Below are 22,641 nucleotides of genomic sequence, written 5' to 3' on the forward strand. Positions count from 1 at the left end.
ATCTTAAAACAAACAAACAAACAACAAAAAACAGGCCTGGTAGTTTTTGCTTCTTTTAAAGTTGAAAAGAAGCAGTAATACTTGGTGACTTAAGTTATCATGTCAGTGGCTGTCTCTCACACTGGTATTTTGACTGTTAGGAACTATGAAAAGTTACTTTGCTATACAGACCAGCTTAATTTTTTTTCTTCGATTGCTGTTTATTCATTCAGCTGATGTAATCAAGAGTATAAGATAGAGTGCTAGTTTTAGAATAATACATTGGCATTAGTTAAATACTATCATTTTCAGTTCTAAAAACTTCATTAGTATTAATTACTTCTTTCTGCTGGTAGTTTTAATGGATCCTCTTCTGTAAAGAGAGAATATACTAGAAATCCTGGTTAGCATTACTTTTCTCTTTTCAAATACATTTGTTTTAATTAGAAATTTATAAATTGAGCTCTGCAGTATCCTTTGACATTGTAATATCCACTTTCTTCATGATTACAAATAAAGCTTGTAATACCAGGGACATTGATAGCCATGAGTCAGAGCAGGAGATAAATATTCCAAACTCTTTTCACACCCAACTGTCTGCCGAGACTTTTGGCTGGCCTCTTAAAAAGAGCCTTATGCCAGAAAGAGAAAGTTCAGTCATCTTCCTAAATTACAATTTGTTTGACTCTGATTAAAAACTAAAGTAAAGTAGGAAGACAATTCAGTAGCAGGAATCTCTGGTGTGTGGTAAAGTCCTCACTCTTTGTAGCCACTCACCCTTGCCACTCAGTCCAGATTTTTACATGGCTTGTTATTGAAAGTGGCGGGATCTTTTTAGCAGGAAGCATACTTGCATGCTTACCCTCGCTCACTCTCTGTCTCTCAGGCCTGTGTGTTTCCTTCAGGAGGCAGAATACTAGAATTATTTTTAGGTAACAATTAGAAAATGGAAATCTAGCATTTTCTTGTGTAAGTACTAGGATATTTAAGAGTTAGAATAGTATGCTTCCTAAATGCAACATGCCATCCTGGAATAGGGAAAGGAGATTAATGGAAAAGCTGTTGAAATTCAAATAAAGTCTGTAGTTTATAGTTTTGTACCAGCGTTAATTCCTTAGTTTTAATAGATGTACCATGATTATATGAGATATTAACATTAGAGGAAGCTGGGTGAAGGGTATATGGGAACTTTCTGTATAATCTTTGCAACTGTTTTAGAAATCTAAAATATTTCAAAATAAAAAGTTAAAATAGTGTGTATCTATACAGGTAGCAAAATTATGAAGAAATGAATACCACCAAAGTCAGGATAGTAACTATCTGTACAGAGGAGAGATGAGTTGTGACTGGGGAGAGGCACATGAAGACTTCTGAGGTGTTGGCAGTTTCCTGGGAGATGATTACATGGATATTCACTTGATACTTATTTATTAAATTGTACATATGTTTCATACTCTTTCCTGAATGGATGTTATATTTCACAAAAAGAGGATTGGAAAATGATATATATCATTTTGATTTAATAAGATTGCAAATCAGTAGTGGGGAACATTTGTTCCTGATGCCTTGTATTCCTTAATTAATTTAGAGTTTATAAATATTTTCTTTGGTGTGGCAGTGAGGCTTCAGCTATAAATTGCCTCTCTCAATCATGGTTCTGTGTAATTTGTTTAGGTAGAAACATTGAAGCACAATGATCCTTTTGCTCCTGGTGGAACAGTTGTTGTTGCAGCTAGTGATTCAGGTAAGGAAATAATTTATCAGTTTCTTTGGACAGTAAACATTACCCTTTTTTTAAAGCTTTTTTGCTCTCCAAATATATTTGTCCCATTTACTTACTTATAGCTTTAAAATTATCACACAGTTATATCCAATTTAATCTACTAGTAACAATAATGGTAAATGTTTGTGTATCACTTTCTACTTATCATTCATTATCTCGTTTATTGTTGATGTTAAATATCTTACTAGCATTTACTGTAGCCAATATCGGTAAAGCCAATAAAAGTTTTTTTGCTTTATAAAAGGCAGTGTTGCTTAGCAATTTCAAAGTCAACATTGGCTCTTAAGGATCTTGGCCTAAGTTAAAAATTAGTGGCTTCCAGTAGGTAATGATAATAGCTTTACAAATAGTGGCTACGTTTTCTTAATAATGCAGAGAAAAGCTAAATGTTATTCCAGCATCCAGTCTTCCTGCCTTATTTATGGTGTCTCATTTTCCATTTATTGTTTCAATATCCTTTTAAGTAATATTCCCATTTTAAAGATCAGGAAACTGAGGACCAGAACATTAAGTCATTTGATCAAGATTATACGGCTTACTAGATTTTAATCAGGTGAAGCCAAGATTCAAACCGAAGTCTGACAGAATCTAAAGCTTTTTCGACTAAGTAATTCTGCTTGTTTCTCTCTGTTCATTTAAAAATTAAGCAAACAGGCCAGCTATTGTGTAGGAGAGCAGGGAGTTAGAGGAAAGTGGTCTCAAAACATGTAAATATCATGCTGAAAATAAGATGCTTTATTTTTCCACATGAAAATAGGGGTGAGTTATTCAGTACATAAATTTGCTGATTGTGGCAAATTGAGGATTATGAGCAAAAACAACAATTAGTAGAAGTGCCTTCACAATTTGGATTTCTTGTACAAATTGTAACAAGATGAGATTTAGCAGTGTGTGTGATTTGTTTTCAGGTTGAAAATTAGCTTCCCAAATGAATAGCAAGAAGGAATGTAAAAAGCAGATTTATAGAAAAGATTTAATGTAGTCCTGGGTATTGATTTAAACCAACATTTAGAATGGTAGCAAATAAGATTTCTAAAAGGCTTATTCTAGTAATAGTAGTTAAATTATATCTTTTTAAAATACATTTGCTGTTTTAGACTCTCATGCTTGAACTGATAAAATAATATATTGCCGGAGATATTGTATGATTAGAAGGGATAACCTAAGAGAATAAAATGAAAAGTTAATACATTTATGATGAACTCTTGATTGCCTACACTAAGGAATGATAAGTGCTTTGAGAATTCAGTAAAGTTGCAAAAATTTAAAGGAAAGGGAGGTCACCTTTATTTGGGATAAATCATGAATGACTTCAAAGCAGAAGGTTGCTTTTGTGGTATGCCTTGAAAGAATGGGCTAGGATTTTTAATAAGTAGATATGGAAAGAGAATATGTAAAGCAAACAGAGTAGCATGAGCAAGGAATGGAGGCAGGACATGTAGGCATGTTCAAGAAAAAAACCAGGGGCCGGCCCCATGGCCGAGTGGTTCAGTTCGCGCGCTCCACTTCAGCGGCCCAGGGTTTCACCGGTTTGGATCCTGGGCGCAGACATGGCACCGCTCATCAGGCTGTGCTGAGGCGGCATCCCACATACCACAACTAAAATACATACAACTATGTACTGGGGGCATTGGGGAAAAAAAGGAAAAATAAAATCTTTAAAAAAAACCCAGACATGTTGATAAAGCTTGTTTATAGATAGAGAAATAGACAAGTTAAGGCTGAAGTGGTTGATTGCAGCCTTACTGTAGAAAGTTTCTATTGCCTTTGTTAGTCTTCTCTTTCAGTTCCAGTTCCCAGGTCATGTCCTATAAAGTGGTAGGATAAATGACTATAGTAGCCTGGGAGGGGGCTAAGATTTATTGTTGTTAATCATGATAATAATAGATGCCACTTATTGAGCAGTTGCATGGGTCCAGCACTCCATTTTCTCGTACATACTTGGTCTCATTTAGTTCTCACGGCAACTGCGTGAGATAATTGGTGTTATTGTACAGACAAGGAAATCAAGACATGGAGCGAGGAAGCTGTTTTACGAAGTTCAAGAAGTAGTGATAGATGGACCCACATCCAGATGCGGTCTTGATCTTCCACCAACCCCTTTGGCCATTCTTTGTGTCTCCTTTGCTGATACTTCTGCTTTTCGTCAACTTCTTTATGTTGTGTTGCTTTAAGTTTTAGACCCGGGACCTCTTTTTTTCTCGGTCTGTGCTCCCTCGGGGATCTCATTTGGTTTCGTGGCTTTACATACCATCTGTATGCTGATTTATGTCTCTAATCACATCTTTTTCCTTAAAGTGATAGACTCAACTTTCTTTATTTTGGAGGAAATGTTGCCAAATACTCAAATCTGAATAACCCTTGTTTATCTGTCACTTTTTTCAAGTGAAAATGGCGTTCCATGAAAAAAGCAGCTAGTTCAACTTGTTTCTCAGATCATCATGCAAGTGCTCTTCCTCCAGATAACCATCTTTTGGTACTCAGCAGAACTGCTTTATGCATATTTTGTTGCTCAGAATTTTAAAAAGATGTGTACCTAACGTCACAATTTATTAAAACTAATAATTTTTATTGATTCGTCAAGGACCAACGTTCTTAGTTACAATTGGCCTTTTTCTCCCCCCTGCAAGTTTGTGATGGTGAAGAATTAGAGTGGCTACCAGCCAGGACAGTTTGGTGCCACCGCCTTGATTCCCCCTGAGGCATCAGCAGTTTTCCCCACCACTGGTTTTCCAAAATTGTTGCAGAGCTCAGGACCGTGAGAAAGATAAGTAATATCTTCATGTTCTGAAAATAGTTTTGACCTTACAGACTTCCCTGAAAGGGCCTTGGGACCTCTGGGGTCCGTGGACCACACTTTGAGAACTGCTCATCTAGTGTGTTCTAAAAGATTTTCCTGTTGCCCTGTATTGTGCTGGTCTCTGTTGCCTCAGGATGGCTTGCTCCCAGGAGGTATCTGGGACAGATGTCTCCTTTTATTCAAAACAGGAGCAAGAGAATAATCTCAGTGTCCTGGAGAAAAGCTGAAGAGTAGAGGTTATCTTTTTAGTTTTGTATTTAGCCTGGTGCTTCTACTCTTCTCAGAATACACACTTACTATGGTGGCATTGTCCAGTTCTGTGCCTTCAACGACAGCTTATTTCCTGATGACTCCAATTTAGTCCTCTAGTCCTGAATTCTCTTCTGAGCCTCCAGTACCTTCAAGTTACCTGCTGGATATTTCCTTTTAGGTGTCATGCTTAACAATGCTTAAAATTGAAGTAATCATCTTTTCTAATTAGTCTCTCCTTCAAAATATAGTATGAAAAAAATGAAAAGCAAGTCTTTACCTCCTCCTACGTTCTTTCTGTATTAATGACACTATTACTGACCTCGAACCAATCATCCCTGACTTCTTCTCTGTCATTCCTCACTTCCAATAAATTGCCACGTCCTGTTTTTTTAATCCCCAAATGGACTGTGTCTCTTCCTCCTTATGCTCAGCTTTGTTTCGGTCCTCATCATGTTTTACCCAGACTATGGTACTACATTGCCTCCAGTCTCTTTACCTCCCAGTCCATCATCTACATGACTGCCAGAGTTGTCTTTCTTAACATTTGATCGTTTTACTAACCACACGTCTAAGTCACTAGCCTTGTGCTCCAGATATGTGTGTATGTGTGTATAATTTTTATTATCATTTATATATTATGTATATTATTTAGTCTATATTATTAATATATATTATTTTTATTATATGTGTGTGTGTGTGTATATATATATTTGTTTGCTGAGGAAGATTTGCCCTGAGCTAACATCCATGCCACTCTTGGCCTCTATTTTTTAGTATGTAAGCTGCCAGCACACCATGGCCACTAATAGAGTAGTGTAGGTCTGTGCCTGGAAACTGAACCTGGGCCGCCAAAGTGGAGTGCCTTGAACTTAACCACTAGGCCCTGGGGCTCGCCTGTATATGTATATACATTTGATGATCTTTTACATAATGTGTCACAGGTATATGTCTGAAAGTAAAGTTGTCCACCCTGTGAAATATAAAACCATACTAGACATCTTCTGGATGTCCCATCTCTGTTAATAGTACTACCATCGACTCAGTTGCCCAAGTAGAGACCTGGGAATCTTGGTTGTATACCTACTCTTCTACCCTCAAGCTTCTGGGACATGGCAGACACTTAGCAATTCACTGCTGAAGAAGTGAACCGATGATTTGTCTCAACGTCTGCCATATTGTCCTAAGACTTTGAATTGATTGCAAACATAAACAGTCTGCAGAGGGGAGGGGTTGTCGTGATTAGAACGTGGGTGCTTGAGTCTAACTGCCTGAACTTATTCAGATAAAGTTGTAGTTCCTTAGGTTTTCTTAGTCTCAGTTTCCTAAACTATAAAATGAGGTTGATAATTATACCTCATGGTTTGTTGTGTAGATTAAATGAGATAATGTATGTTAAAGTATTTATTGTGGTTCCTGTCACAGTAAATGGTAGCTGCTATTATTATTACTACTACTACTACTTTTTAATTTAATGGTTTCCAAACACAAACTGTTACTTGTAGTATACTTTTTGTTAGTTCCAAGTGAAATAGGGACAATACAGAGAGATTTTTGTCTTGACTTTTGTAAAAGTTCTTTTTCCACTTCATTATAAATGAGATTAGTTCCAGTGTCAGAAAATTTTTTACATGGACTATTTTACTGACGCCTGACTCGGAAAGTGCACAATCTTTCCAGCTCTTAACCAAAGCTTTATAACATCCTGAGGATGTAGAAGGGAGCTCATGGCCTCCCCAGAGCATCTTTGACACCAGCAGTAGTAAAATACAAAGTAGGTCTTTGTTTTTATAGACAATGACTCAGGCTAAGCACATAGATGTTCATATATTTTACCGTTCTTAGCCTCTGCTTTCTTTCATGTTTTTTCTCTAATTTTCTCCATTTCCGCAAACCACAGACCATAACTGTCTCTTCAAGGCCACTTAACTTTTTTTTTTTGGTGGGGGGGAAGATTAGCTCCAAGCTAACATCTGCTGCCAAACTTTCTCTTTTTGCTGAGGAAGACTGGCCCTGAGCTAACATCTGTGCCCATCTTCCTCTATTTTGTATGTTTGACGCCGCCACAGCTTAGCTTGATAGGTGGTGCATAGGTCCCTGCCCAGGACCCGGACTAGCGAACCCCAGGCCACTGAAGCAGAGTGCGCAAACTTAACTGCTGTGCCACCGAGCCAGTCCCACCACTTAACTGTTTGAATGAAAAAAATGTGTGTGCATGAGCAGGTGTGTATTTGTGTACAGTCATGCGTCACTTAACAAAGGGGCTATATTCTGAGAAATGCCTCATTAGGTCATTTTGTTGTGTGAACATCATAGAGTTTACTTACACAAAACTAGATGGTATAGCCTACTACACACCTAGGCCACATGGTACTAATCTCATGGGACCACTGTCGTATACGCAGTCTGTCACTTACTGAAACATCATTATGTAGCTCATGACTGTATTTGTGTATAGTGTGTGTATGTCTCCCTCTTCTCCCACCTCCGTTCTGTCCACAAGTAAAAGAAAATGAAACCTTTTTTGTGAAGACTTCTTTGCTTCTTCCTCATAAACCTAGGTGTTGCTTCTCCTTTGCTCTTTGAACCTTAACACTTACTGTGCACGTGTATATCCCTCAGTTAAATCAGGAGTTCCTTGGAGGTAGGTGTTGTGTCTTATTCCCCTCTAAATCCCCAGTACCTAGCCTTGGACATAATAGATGCTTAGTAAACCTGAGTGGATGAGTGGGTCAGTGAGTGAGTGAGTGAATTGGAGACCAGCTTGAGAAAGTGGATCATTTATTGATGACCAACATCTACACCTCAGATTATCTATCAGTATCTCTTGAAAGTTTTCTGTGAGCTTGAGCTTGATTCTTATGGGTCATGAATGGGTCATTGGGGGCAAAAAAGATTTCTTCCTCCTCTCAGGATTCTTTGGTAGACAGCTGTTTTATGGAGATTATTTGTGAGCTTTAAAACTGGTTTCCCTTACTCCTTGTTGGTCAGGTGTTTGTGCTAGGAAATGTTGTGATATCTTTTTGGAAGATCCTTAATAAATACACAGTTTCTGTCCTTTTTCTTTTAATATTTTCCCTTTTTTTTCTTCTTCTCCCCAAAGCCTCCCAGTACATAGTTGTATATTCTAGTTATACGTCCTTCTAGTTGTGCTATATGGGATGCTGCTTCAGCATGGCTTAATGAGCGGTGCTAGATCCCTGCCTGGGATCTGAACCAGCAAAACCCTGGGCTGCCAAAGCAGAGTATGCAAACTGAACCACTCAGTTATGGGGCCCGTCCCCATTTTTTTTGTGTGGTGGGGTTTTTTTTGGTTTTTTGGTTTTTTTTTTTTTTTAATTTTTGGTGAGGAAAATTGGCCCTGAGCTAAAAATCTGTTGCGATTGTCACTGAGCTCACATCTGTGCTAATCTTCCTCTATTTTATGTGGCATGCCACCGGAGCATGGCTTGACAAGCAGTGCTAGGTCTGTGCCCAGGATCCAAATCTGTGAACCCTGGGCTGCTCAAGTACAGCGTGTAAACTTAACCACTATGCCCCTGGACTAACCCCCAGCATTTTCAACAAGTTTGAGCGTCTCCTATTTGGCAGACCTTCTTCTAGGCCTTAAGCATACAGTAGTGAACGAAACAAAGTTCCTATCTTTATAGAGCTTATATGGGAAAGATAATTAAATATATAATATATCACATACTGATGAATGCTGTGAATTAAATCAGGGTAAAGAGGTAAAAAGTGATATGCCTAAACTGTAGCTTTATCATTCACACCTCACAAAAAAGCATATCGGCATAGTATGATCTCAAATATGTGAGGAAAAAAAGCTGTTAAAGAAGTATGCTAAGATATTAATGAGGGTTATATCTGATATTGAGATTATAGATGATTTTTTTATTATGCTTTTATATATTTTTCCAAAACGTTCATTACCTTTGTTCTTGGGGAGAAGAGGGTGCTAACAAGGTCAGATTTGCATTTAAAGCCTTATTCTGCTGGCCCATAGCTCCCGTGAGCATCAAGAGGAAGAAAGCCACCTGCTGAGTTCCTCTCCAAGTGTTTCTGGAACTCCTCAGCAGGTGTCTCATACACAATCTGAACGAGTTCACACTCAGTCCTTCCAGTTTCCGGAAAGGCCTCTGTTTCATATCAACCATGATCAACATCTCAGAAAGTTCTTGCTGAGGTCTTTTTCCTCAATTTGGGGCAAAAGTGCTTTGTCATTCATCCAGGATACATGCCCCAGTGTTTGGACCAGTGCAGAACAGGTCATTTATTCTGATGAAGGAAGTGTAGAAAAACTCCAGTAGGCAACATGTAACATATTCTTCATATACGAATGTCATGTTTTTTATTAATTGCTTTCACAATATACACGTCACAATATTTCAGTCACACCTCACCTAACTCAGTGTTATTGCCACACGTGTTATGACTTCTTGTAAAAGCTGTGGGACAACGGCAGAGAAAAAGCATGAAGCAGATTTTTAAGTCCCTCCAGTGAAATGAGCTGAAGTCCTTTTCCCTCATCACCCTGCTACCAATCAGGAGAGCGTGTGCACCCTGCTGAGGCTGTCCCTCAGCTGCTGCAGCTCGGGAATTACAGGTGGAGGAGGAGCAAGGAGGGAAAGCCTGACACAGCACCCGTGACGAGGCTGGGCCCCAGGCTGTGACTCAGCAGATATGTAGTAGTAAAACATCTTTTGTAGCTAAAGCTGCAGGATTTCTTGTAACTCTGGACTTTCACCCTCCCTCTCAGGTTCAGAGTTGTTGGTGTATCCCTAAAGGATTGATTTTTTTGTGTTTCTACCCACCCCCTTTTACCTGCTTCTCCCAACCTGTGGTTGTCTTGGTGACAACACAAACAAAAATAATATATATCTTCCTTCCCCTTCTTCTCTTTATGCCCATGGTCCATTTTTAGAGGTAAAGGCATACTTTACACATTAAATGTATGGGTGGGCACACTTTTGTTCTAGAACGTTTGATACAAGGACAAAGAGTTGAAGAAGAGCAAGGACAATTTTTCTGTGCCTCTCCACTTGCTCTGTCTTACCCTGTCTTGCAGCTCTGTTTCTCCTCCTTCCTTTGTTTCTCTCTACTTTCTGACATCAAGCAGCAATTCCTATAAACATTCTTTGACTTCATTGATAGCCCTTATGCCTGAACAGGTGAAGCCTATCAAAGTAGAGCAGTTCATTCCAGCCGAAAATGTTAGTCCATTTGGTAAGTGCACTGTGATGGAACAGATAACTTCTCATGCCTGTGGAGCAGTGGTTAGATAATTGTTTTCACAATTACTGTTCCTTCTGCCTGAAATAGCTTTCTCTCCCCTACCTCCATCTATTTGGCAGACTCTATTCCTTATTCAAAAGACCTAGCTCAAATACAATAGCTTCTTTGATACTTTTCCTGATTCTCCCAGATAGTTAGTGATTCCTTTTACAGATTTTTCATACCTAATAGCTCATTTTAAGATTATTTTATTATTGTTTGTTTCATATCTCTCACTAGACTGTGAGCTTTTCAAGGGTAAGAACTATATCTTCTTTTCTTGGACTTGATACATAGTCAACAAATGTTTTTCGTCCTTTCATTCTTCATTGAATAAGCCTTATTCCCTGTTTTTAAGGACCTTACAACCAATAGGAGTGATATCAGTCACAGGTAGCTGTAGTACAAACTAGAATGCGGTCAGTGCCACAGAGAAGGGAGAAATCACTTCTTGCTGTGGGAGCGAGACACTCATGTCATTCCAGGCTTTGTGGATGAGGTAGCATTTAAAATGGGCCTTGAAGGATGAGTGTGAAATGTGGAATTAGTGGTATCTTGCTTTTCTTTTACTTCTTGATGTCTTTATTGGAAATAGTTTTTTTAAAAAAAGAAATAGTTTAAGCACTTGGGAGCTGTATTATTTGACATGCATTCCAAAGGCTTAAACCCTTTGCCTTGAGTTAGTTTACCTGCTTTTGATCTTAAATCATTAATCAATTGATTTATACAAAGGAATGTATCTTGTAGGGTATCAGTGTGCTTACTGTCTTTGTGGACTTAGATCATAAGTTGGGGAACTAATATTTGGGATTAGAAATTTTTCATCTGTCTGAATGTTACCAACTGAAAAGGACATGAAATTTGTTGTCTTTCTGTCACGTTGCATTGATTTTCTGTACTCATTTTAGCCACAGACCCCTTTGCTTCTGTTTTTGGAAGTGAATCATTTGAAGATGGATTTGCTGACTTCAGCACATTGTCAAAGGTAATCTGCAGTGACTAATGGGAAGGTAAAATATACTGTTTCCACCAAGCGGCAGTCCTTCCTTTCAATTCTGTAACCCTCTCACAGACATTGCGATTTGATGCCAATGAGTCACAGCAAGTGTTGATTTTAGATAGAAATGGAAGCTAAGATGTAGTTTAAGTGGACATCTTTCTATACAAGAAGACAATGGTGATGGTACAGGTAATTAAATTTTCTACTGACAGGTTTGCTCAACAATTTCATTTTAAGAGTCTTCTGTCTTTTTTAAACACATTTTTTCCAGTTGAACTACATTTTTCCCCTGTTGACTGTCTGGGTCAATAGTTGGTAAAATCTGGTTATTCAGTCCATCTCCTCTGCATTGCCTATTTGATTTTATGTTCTGGGGCTGTTAGGGTTAGTATTAAGGTAATTTATACGTATAATCCAGTGCTATATGTCCAGTACCTATTTTCCAGTTTAGCTCTAGGATTGATTCAAGGCAAAAGAGTAAAATTAGAATATATGTCAAATTGTCCATATCACTAGTTCTCAACTGGGTGTATTACCACCCCACTCCCCACTCCCGCCCCCAAGAAACTTTTGACAATGTCTAGAAACATTTTTGGTTGTCACAACTCTGGAGAGGGACTATTCATATCTAGTGGATAGAAACCAGGGATGCTATTACACATTCTACAATGCACTGTCCAGCCCCCACAACATAGAATTATGTCTACCTCAAAATGTCAGTAGTGCTGTTGTAGAGAAACACTGACCTAAATAGAGCTAAAATTGTAACATCTGATTCATTATAGAAAAATGAATCTTTCATTACTCCAGGTATTAGAAAGGCACGCTCCTCAGACTTGCATTAAGACTTAATCATTCCATGGGATCAGTGTACTTTAAAAAATTGACTTTTAAGTTGTTTTTAATGTTTTTCAAGATTCCATTTTCTTTGGCATTAGTATTAAATCTTTCCTATATTTCAGTGCATCGGGAAGTGTGAAATCAGTATTTTTTTCTTTGATTATTGTTTGGATTAGATATTCAGTGGGCCTCAGGTGGTTTTATATTGCCTGAAGCTTAACAAATCTTTAGTCCAGAGTTGGCTTGTTTCCATATGATCTGTTGCTCTTAATAAATAGTGATGTTATAATCACTATTCATATAGAACAATTTTTTTAAAAAAATTTTCCCTTTTGGCCATGAATGCAAAATAGCCCTGAAATGTCAGTACTCTAAGAATTTAAATAAATAAACCTGCATAATATTGAAGATCATTCTTGCAGATGCTATGTGACCATATCCAGTTTGGTTGGTGTAATGTATATAACCATGTATAAACATTTCTTTTCAAACAAAGGTCAACAGTGAAGATCCTTTTAGTTCAGCCACATCGAGCTCTGTCAGCACTGTGGTCGTTACAAAAAATGTGCTTGAGGAAACATCGGACAAAAGTGAAGATGTACCCCCAGCACTGCCGCCAAAGATCGGAACTCCAACAAGACCCTGCCCACCACCACCTGGTATGAGAGTTGATACCTTTCCTAAGTCAACTAGAGGCTTTTTTTCTTTCTGAAAAGTATTGTGTGAGCCTTGTTTATAGACTTAAATTAAGGGCCTAAACAAAACAAGTCAAAGAATATGGCAGAAGCCTGCTGCTGTCGTCTCTTCTGACCTCAGTACAGAATAACAGACATGTGCCTAAGAGGCCAGCATGTATAACTGTCGTGAACTGCTTTTCTGGCAAGAGCTAATTGCTTTTTAAATTATTTTAGGGGGGCAATAAATGCAAAAAGGAAAGTATCGATGAAATCTCTTGCTTTTTGGAAGCTCATTGATTACCATTTGAACAACAGTTTCCTGCACTTTAATATTTTAATTAATTTCTATAAGAAGATTAATTCAAAGTCCCCTTCTTTTTCTGCCAAATGTGAAGTCTTCTTTAAATCCTTTAATGTGAGAATATCTGGTCTTTTTGGTATCCAGAATTCAGCAGTATAGTGCTTTAAAAGAAAGTATTATTTTTTTCTTGAAGGAAAATGTTATTTTACCTCACTTAATAGGAGACTTCTTTATTTTATAAAAGTGATTTTTAGCTCCAGGAACAAATTCTTAATATTTTTGTTTTTTTGTTTTGTTTTTAGTGAAGATAATAAAGTTCATGATAAGTGGCTCAAAAGGCCATCCCCTGAGTGGTTGCAGTGCTGCTAGGCTGTTGTGTGAGGAGACACATCTGGGACATTGTTGTTTTAATCGTATGTCGTATCACCTTGGTAAATTTTTAGCCACGGTAGTTAGAGATGATTATTCTTGCCTTTTCATAGTCTCCCTGTGGTATTTCTAGGGCAGATTATCTTTTTCTTTTTTGACTTAAAGGATTACCTGTATAATTTTTAATACTCAATTGTCCGTTGAAAAGTCAGGTAAACAAGTGATTTATATCTTTTTAGGAAAAGTAGCATTTGTCATATATATTGCTAGAGGGTAAGGTTGTCAGAATATATTAAAAAACAAATGACTCAGTTTGCTCATGTAAGTTTCACACTTGTATGATGCCAATATTGAGGTTATTTTTTAAATCCTAAGTAAAATAATATACTAGTGCTTTAACTAAATCTAAGAATCTTCAGCAAAGCAAGTATATATCACTAGAGAAATTCTAGATCAAGGAAAGAAGCATGGTTTGTTGGAGAGAGCACTGGACTGGGTGCTCTGGGTTCTAATTCTGAATATCTTCTGAGTAGCTCTGTGATTTTGAGTGTAATTTCATATGTCTGAGCTGTTTTCTAGAATTAGAAAAAATTCTAATTTTGCCGACCTTCAGAGGATTTTTTTAGGATCCATTGAGATATGAACATCTTTTGTAAGCTGCTACAGTGATGGAAAGAATCTCTTGTTATGGTTGCTATTACCAGTGGAACACATTTTAGGAAATATATATATTTGAAGACATTTTAACATTCTTATCTTTTCTTCAAGAAGTGCTAAGTTTAAGACTTTAAAATTAGAGAATTTGTTTGAAAATGGTGATGAGTTAATGCTATTGTTTGGTCAAAGATCAGTTTATCAGCAGCCAAAAGATTTAGCCTCTGGGCTCCATACATTCTCTTTATTTCTTCAGTTTGAAATATTGTAGGTGGCAAAAAGTAGGTGGGGTTTGCCAAGGTAATTTTTAATTTCATGCTCCTAGGTGTGGTATATAGATCCAGAAAAAAATCTGAAGAATATTGGCATTTTCAAAGGTCATTTGCCCTTACTGCTACTAGTGGATGACTATCAGGCAGAGGTCATAACAGCAGAGACCATGTCAATCTTTATTCTTTGTCATTCTTCTGTTTTATCCTTTTCTTTCTTCTGGGGAACATGCCGCTTTGGGGAAGAAAAAGTTTACTCTTAGGGCAAAAAATATGATTCCTGGCCCATTTCCTCCCCCTTTGCTATTTTTTCATTTAGCTACATAGAGCTAGAATGTGTTTGAGAGGTTGTGTCTGAAAAATTTGAGGTCAGACTGTTGGTGTGGCCGTTTAAGACCATATTAAGAATGTGTTTTGGGCACTCACCCGCATCCCTCACCCCCAGTTCTTTAACGCTCCCTGTGTTCATCTTCTTGTGTGTTTGTGTTTGCCATGTTTGCTGATTGAGTTAATTGTAATGATTTTGATCCAGGGAAAAGACCCATCAACAAATTGGATTCTTCTGATCCCTTTAAACTGAATGATCCATTTCAGCCTTTCCCAGGCAATGATAGCCCCAAAGAAAAAGATCCTGATATGTTTTGCGATCCATTCACTTCTACTACTACCACTACCAGTAAAGAGGCTGACTCAAGCAATTTTGCTAACTTCAGTGCTGTAAGTACTGTGAGTGGGCTGTTTGGGGGAAAATCTTTCCATTTATGGTTTGAAGAGTTTTCAAAGATTACTTCAGAGTCTGCCAAATTTGCATCATTTCAACTAAATTTACCAGCATACTAAAAACGATCTTTATTCTTCTCCCAACCAAAACTTCTGTTTGATTCTGTTTTGATGGTTATAAAATTACTCCATTGCACAAATGAGTTTAGTAGTCTTAGTTCTTGTGATATATACCAGTTGTTTTGCAAACTCTTCTCTTAGTCTTGGTACACAATATAAATAAAATCCTGAAAGTTATTATTTTGCAAATTTTTATGGATGATGGGCCATTAGAGAGTCTTGCTGTCTGTCCACTGAATAAATATTGCCAGTAATGAGTGTGTGTATTTGTAACTGTGTATGTATGTTTGTGTATAAAACTTTGATGATTTCTGAAGATCAGTCAGCAGCTATTTTATGAGAGGATAGGGCCAGGGATCCTTTGAATAGAAAGTAAAACACTGGTTTTATATAATAGCATTTTTAAAATGTAAATGTCAGTTTTATGAAATAAATACAATTGTCAAGAGCTCAACAATCTGTAATTATTTGGAGGGCTCTGATTCATTAGCCTTCCGTATTTACCCTGCATTCTCCCAGAGCTGACTAAAGTAGACCAGTAAAAATGATGGAAGGATGCTGTGATAACGGCATTGGCAGGGCCTGGCCTATAAGATCACAGAAATGGGGCAACAAACTGTGGAGGCTGGGCAAGAAACTTGCACCACTCTGGAGGGACATAAAATAATGATATATAGTCCATCCTTATTCAGATAAAAACAACGCCTTTTTTTGTTGGGGGGGGGGGTGCGGGTGGCTGAGGAAGATTGGCCCTGAGCTCACATCCATGCCAATCTCCCTCTATTTTTTAGTATGTGGGCTGCCAGCACAGCATAGCTGCCAGCAGAGCCCTGGCCACTGAAGTGGAGCATGCTGAATTTAACCACTAAGCCACCAGGGCTGGCCCTAGGCTTTTTTTTAAAGATAGAATTCTTAGAGTAGATAACAAAGTTTCATTTTCCCAGATTTTTTTTTTTTTTCAGGCAAAATGACCTTCATTATCACTGCCTATCCTATAACAAAGGAATTTCCCTCTACTTATCGCCTTAAGCTCTTGAAATGGTTTTGAAAATAGGAGACCTGGTGGCCAGGTGACCCTGAGTCTGCCTGATGTCTCCCTCAGTGTAGCATTGGGTCACACAGTCAGTCACTTTATCCCTGCGGCCATTTCCACTTAGAAAGGAGGTAGGCAGTAATCTGCATGCAACTAAGGCAGACAGAATTAGGCTGAGCTACCCACCTTTTGAGTCTGTACTCTTAAGTTCCAGTGCCTTTTAGTTCGAGTGGCTATTTTCTGAATGTGAAGGAACAGAATGGGAGTCAATATTTTGAATATTAGAAAATGGACTGTCAGAATTATACTGATTTAGTTTTTGTTAGATGGAATTTGAGTTGTTTCGAGCAGAGAATCCAGAATTGCTCTTTTTAGGAGATTTTAATCCTCTTAATATAAAATAACCTCTGGCAGTTTGTGGTATTTAATATGCTAAATATGATTTCAGCAAGTCAAAACCTGGTTGGAATGAGTCTTGAACAATAGCTGAGGTACTTTTGCTTATTTCATACTCCAAAATCACAATGTAGTGTAATATAAAACAGGTCATAATAAGAATGTCTTCTTGGGCCTGGTGGCGCAGCGGTTAAGTTTGCACGTTCCGCTTCTCGGCGGCCCAGGGTTCGCCGGTTTGGATCCCGGGTGCAGACATGGCACTGCTTGGCAAGCCATGCTGTGGTAGGCGTCCCACATAGAAAGTGGAGGAACATGGTCACGGATGTTAACTCAGGGCCAGCCTTCCCCAGCAAAAAGAGGAGGATTGGGAGCAGATGTTAGCTCAGGGCTAATCTTTCTCAAAAAAGAAACAAAAAGAATGTCTTCCTTTTTTCATTATGAAAGATTTGTTAAATATTATAATTTCAAAGGCCGTCTAATTCCCTAGGAAAAAAGCTACCATTTCAAAAAGCCTGACAATTTCTTTCATTTCATCCTATTATGGTATTCCTCTATATGACAGGACTTGAAACCAAGTAGAATTTTTTTATTTAGTATCTGCCAAGGTTGCCGTTTGGAGTGGATAAAAATATTTCCCTGACCTAATAATTACCTGTGTTGAGGTTTTATTTAAACTGTGTTGAAAAGTTCTCAATGCCTGCCACAGTCTTTATAATGCATTTTTAAAAAAATGATTTGATACACATCTTGCTTAGTATATTACTATACCCAGTATTCCTATTTTATATATAGCAAAATAAGCATATTCTTTTTCCTGTACCTGGAGGGCTAGGATAAGGTAGGAAATCACCATGAGGTTTAGTTGAAAATGATTTCTCATGTGAGGATGCTGACTAAAGTTGACGTAGTAAATGTTTTGCATTAGATAAAGAGGCTAGCCCTCTCTTGTTTTTTAAATCTCCTAATTCACCTTAAGTATTTCTACTTTGTTTTGTGTGTGTGTGAGGAAAGTTGTCACTGAGCTAACATCTGTGCCAGTGTTGCCCTGTTTTATGGGGGATGATGCCACAGCGTGGCCTGACAAGTGGTGCTAGGTTTGAGCCCAGGATCCGAACCTACGAACCCCGGGCTGCTGAAGCGCAGCACGTGAGCTAAACCGCTACACCACTGGTTGGCCCCCTTCTACTTTTTTTAAATAATATTTTAATATTTAGCTTTATAGATTTTCTGTATGTCCACTACATTAATTTTTAAACCATGTTTTAATAACTAGTAAGGCTGTGTTTTCAGAAAAAAATTTTAACAAGTAGCAAATAAGACTGTTCTCAGAGTTCTTCATGTGAAACAAGTTGTTAATGTCCTTTTGTAAAAGGTATTTTTCCTTCTTTCTCTTTGTTTTACTCATTAATTTGTTCATTAATTCGTCCATTTGTCTTTTAAATGGCAGTATCCCTCTGAGGAAGATATGATTGAATGGGCCAAAAGGGAAAGTGAGAGAGAGGAGGAACAGAGGCTTGCCCGGCTGAATCAGCAAGAGCAGGAAGACTTAGAACTGGCTATTGCACTCAGCAAATCTGAGATATCGGAAGCGTGAAGAGTTCTCCCGTCCTTTGTCAGCCACATAGTACTCTTCTGAATACTGAAGCTATTTACAGTGTATATCAAAACTACCTATGAGCATGGGAATACAAAAGGTTTGAGATTCCTGTAAATGTGACAAAAGTTTGGTTTTTTGTTTTTACTCCATTTAAGATTTGTCTTTTTTTTTTTCCTTGTAAAAGCAGTAACCCAGTCATACTCCACGTAGGCCCCTCGTTCTTGTGTGCATTTACTGTGAGCTTCTGCCTGCCTATGCTACTTTTACCTGTAAAGCTAGAGCACTCAGCTTCTGCCTTCTGGAATGTAGAGAAATAGTTTCAGACGCTTAGCCGTGTTCTGTAGTTACTCTGATGATAGCCAGTGGGGTTCTTAAAGTTTGCAGTATTCTCCCTATTTGAATGGTTGAGGGAGGGGAAGGGAAAGAGCATCCTGTTTCTTTTATGATAGTGCAAATTGGCCAGTTTAAAGTGCTTGTTTGTATTTCCTTATAATCAAAATGTTGTTCAATTTTTTTTATAGACAAAGAAAAGTATTTTGCATAAATTGAAAAGATATAATTTAGATTGAACCATTATAGCTTTAGATTTAATCTTTTCCTAAATAAAAACGTTAAAGCCTCATGTGTGAAATATATTTAAAAAAAAATTCTCTGGATTTAAAGAATTTTAGATAAACAGATACCTCTCCGTAATTTTAAGTGCTAGACAGTGGAGAAAATTTATCACCTGAAATATAGCCATGGGTATAAGGTAGACAAAAATCTTAACATGGCAGCCATTCAGCCACTGCTCTGGCACTGTCCTCTTTAGTTGATGGTAGGTTTATTTTTGTACTTTTGCAGAAGAAACTTTGGCAAGCTAGAACTGGAAGGTACTTTAATTTTTTGTATATATTTTTTTTTGTTTAATGAAGGCTCTATTACTTGAAATGTAAAAACTCACTGAATACAAATGAAAAAAGTGACATGTATTAAATCATATTATTGCTTTTTGTCCATCGTTGTGGTTTAAAATAGTTTATTCTCTTCATGTTTTTCACCGATAAAATTGGCAGGCTAACAAGAAAAATCTTGTTTTTTTAATTGGAAGAGAAGGGACTTGTCACCTTATCCAAGCTCTTCGTGTGTTAAAAACCTGTCTCCTGTAAAACTGACCTAGCAGACAACCTGAATTTGAAATAGACTGTGAAGAAGGCTATAAATTGTAGAGTAATCTTAATTTTTTTTAACATAAGTCACTGACTTAGATAATGTGTTCAATACTCTATAAAGAAAAATGCACCTAAAAACCAATTAAAAGTCTTTGTGGTCACCAGGTCAAGGTGGTATTGATCTGTGTTAATCAGAGTAACTTATTGCCTCGCCTAGGAATAAATTCCAAAATATCCGATTCATTTCATCTTGGAATGGTGCTTTTTCCTCTCCACACACAATTGGACTGCTGCAGTGCAAAACAAACTTAAACCACTTTCTTGCACTGCTGACTTTTTTCTACTTTTATAAATCGAAACATTTCAGCACGAAAGTCACACATATGAAGCAAGGGCTGAACTATAATCTCAAGGCTTTAATTTTGATAAACTAATTCAGTGACCTACAGATATGTTGGAAAAGTTGATTGAGAAGGTAGTGTTGGGAGCTGTGATAGGTAGTGGTTTTTGGGTTTTTTTCTTCCCCTTACACTTCAGGAAAAAGGTAAGTTGACTTGAACAACCTTCGTTTGCACTGGGAAAATGAACAGATGTTTGAAATGCTTTTAAAATATTTTTTTTAATTAAAAAAACACTCTGGAAAGAACTAAATATCTGTAACTTATAAACACTGACTTTCAATGTAATAAATGTACCCTAATCTTATGTGTGTTTAACTGGATTACATAGATTCTTATCTTTTGTTAAAATACGTATACTCAGTGGACCAATATAATGTTAAAGTATGTATATATTATATAAATATATATGTATCCATATCTCCATGCTCATTTGTGTAGGATGAATGTCTTGGAGTCGTTTGAGGTTATATTTTACATTGTTGACTCTGGCTCCAGAGCCTGTGCTTGAAAAGGACAGATGAGTATTCCTGAGAACGAGGTGGCACTACTCATGAAGTTTTAACCCTCTTCTACATATTTGTTCAGGTTTATCTGGGCTCTCTTTATAGAATTTTCTCGTATGTTTCAAACTTCTAAATTGTAGCCTGTAATTATGAGAACAATAAACTTAAGTAAGAATAAAGCATACTATCCAGACATCCTATTTGAAATGGCGTTTTACACGGCTCTCTGTTACATCCATGCTGTGTCCGAGGACGGGCAGGTATGCAATCAGCACAGATTAGTATGTGTAAAGTCCTCGAGACAGTACCTGGTATGGAATAAATAATAAATGTTAACTATTATTTTTAGTTATCATGTCCTGTTTTTGTGAAAGAGAGATAGGAAATGTGTGTGCCTAGAGACATTGCCTGAAACATAGGTGGCTTCATATCTATTTGTTGAATGAGGATTTGTGACATGGACTTTAGGAGGGCACTGAGGTGTAAAAAATTCATACAATCCTGGGTTTGAATTCCTGGCCTACCTTTTTTTTTTTTTTTTTTAAGATTTTATTTTTCCTTTTTCTCCCCAAATCCCCCCAGCACATAGTTATGTACTTTTAGTTGTGGGTCTTTCTAGTTGTGGCATGTGGGACACCGCCTCAGCATGGCCTGACGAGCAGGGCCTTGTCCGCACCCAGGATCGGAACCGGTGAAACCCTGGGCCTTGGAGCTTGAGAACTTAACCACTTGGCCATGGGCCCGGCCCCTGGTCTACCATTTTTGAGAAAGTTATTTAGCCTCCTAGAGCCTCATTTTCCTCATCGAATGACCATCCTAACACCTAACTCACAGGATTGTTCTGAAGGATTGGACTTTGACAGCTTTTTAATATTATTTACTTTAATTAAACAAATTCAGCCATACTATTACTAATAGTGGAAATAGCTGTAGGTTATTGAACGCGTATTATGTGTGAAGTGCTGCATTAAGCACTTTTTGTGTGTTTCCTCGTTTAATCTTCACAGCAGCCCCAAGTGGTATTATTATCCTCTACTATTTTAGAAATGGAGAAACTGTGGCTTAAAAAGGTCAAAATAATGTGCTTCAGATCATGTAGCTATTAAGTAGATGAGCCAGGAATTGAACTGTGGTCTCTCTGACTCTAAAACATGATACTCTTTCCAGTTTACTATGCTTTCTCTCATTTTGTGTGAAAAAATTTGCTTATAGGAAATGCTAGGGACAGGACATGAGAAATAATAACAAGGAACGTATGTTAAGCTTCAGGCAGGATCCTTTAATGCTTTGCACATCTTAGTTCATTTAACCCTCACAACAAGGGTAACTGTAATGTATAGGTACTGTTATTGTCTCCCTTTTACAGAAGAGGCATCCTAACCTAATAGGCACAGAAAAGGCCACAGTTAAGCAGCTGGTAAGTGGCGGAGCTGGAATTTGAACCCAGGAGACTGGCTCTTAGAATTTTAACCACTATTCTTTATTCCTGATAAAGGTGAGAAGCCAGAGGAGAAATGCCATAAATAGAATAATCCTTGTAAGCTCTGCTCTTGAGAATTAATGAAATAGACCTACTATGTAGCACGTGGCATCTTGTAAAACACTTTCCAATTCATTCTTCTATTTAGTCCTTATCAGGATTTAGACTAGTTTCTGATACATGAAAGCACTCAACCATTGTTATTAACATTACCATAAGTGATAAATAAGTATCTAGGGGAGATGGCCAACCTTGCTTTTATTAAAGAAATAGAAATTTTAAAACCGCAAAGCTAGCAAAAATGAAAAATAATTTATCAGTGCTGGCAAAGCTGCGGAAAGAAAACATAAGGTAGGCAAAGACTAGGTTTTGAAGCGTTTGCCACACAGCGCAAGGCATTCTAGGCAGAGGCCACGGTTGTGTATAAAGACAAGGAGTGGGACGTCATATAGTGTGCTAGCAAGCAGCAAGGATTGAAGCAGTCCACTGTGACTACAGTTGAGGTTTGTGGTAAAGAGTGAAGTTTTTGTGTTTGAGTGCAAGAAAAGATCGCGTTGGTGGTGAGACAGAGGACTGCCTTAGGAGGCAACCAGGGAAGGCAAGGAAAGCAGGTGAAGGCTGTTGGAGTCATTCAGGTGAGATGGTATGGACCTAATCTGGCTGAGGCCTGAGAGAAGGGGAGCAAGTTAGGAGAACTGACTGGCCCTACAGTCTGATGACCATAGGTGGTGAGGGGAAAGGAGTGGTTCTCAAACTTTAGCAAGCATCAGGAGCTCCTGGAGGACTTGTTAAACCACAGATTGTGGGCCTCACCCCCAGAGTTTCTGATTTCAGTATGTCTGGAGTGGGACCCAAGGATTTGAATTTCTAACAGGTTCCAGGATGATGCTTAAGTTGCTGGCCCAGGGAACTCCCTTTGAGAACCACTGAAGTAGAGGCTAACTTCCAAGTCCCTTCGTTCTCCTGCAAGTCTTATTAAATCTACTCATTTAGGTTGCAGTGCTATTGCACCCTGTCATTCTATACTTGACCTGTGGATTCTGCTTCA

At 37.9% G+C, this 22,641-nt stretch overlaps 1 protein-coding gene across 4 annotated transcripts in view; it reads left to right on the forward strand.

The window, feature by feature from the left end:
- EPS15 (epidermal growth factor receptor pathway substrate 15) overlaps nt 1-20,455 on the forward strand; it is a 136,970-nt gene extending 116,515 nt beyond the window's left edge. For 2 of the 4 annotated variants that reach the window (XM_046660500.1, XM_046660501.1), the window contains exons 21-25: nt 1,654-1,723; nt 10,991-11,067; nt 12,419-12,581; nt 14,725-14,909; nt 17,909-20,455. In XM_046660500.1, the coding sequence (XP_046516456.1) occupies nt 1,654-1,723; nt 10,991-11,067; nt 12,419-12,581; nt 14,725-14,909; nt 17,909-18,055 (642 nt within the window). In that variant the 3' untranslated portion in view covers nt 18,056-20,455. Of the gene's footprint in view, nt 1-1,653; nt 1,724-4,392; nt 5,468-10,990; nt 11,068-12,418; nt 12,582-14,724; nt 14,910-17,908 lie in introns of those variants that run through there. The other 2 variants (XM_046660502.1, XM_046660503.1) reach the window with 2 other exon arrangements.
- Nucleotides 20,456-22,641: the final 2,186 nt, after the last annotated feature.

Source organism: Equus quagga, chromosome 5 (genome assembly GCF_021613505.1).
Source record: "Equus quagga isolate Etosha38 chromosome 5, UCLA_HA_Equagga_1.0, whole genome shotgun sequence".
Lineage (NCBI taxonomy): Eukaryota > Metazoa > Chordata > Mammalia > Perissodactyla > Equidae > Equus > Equus quagga.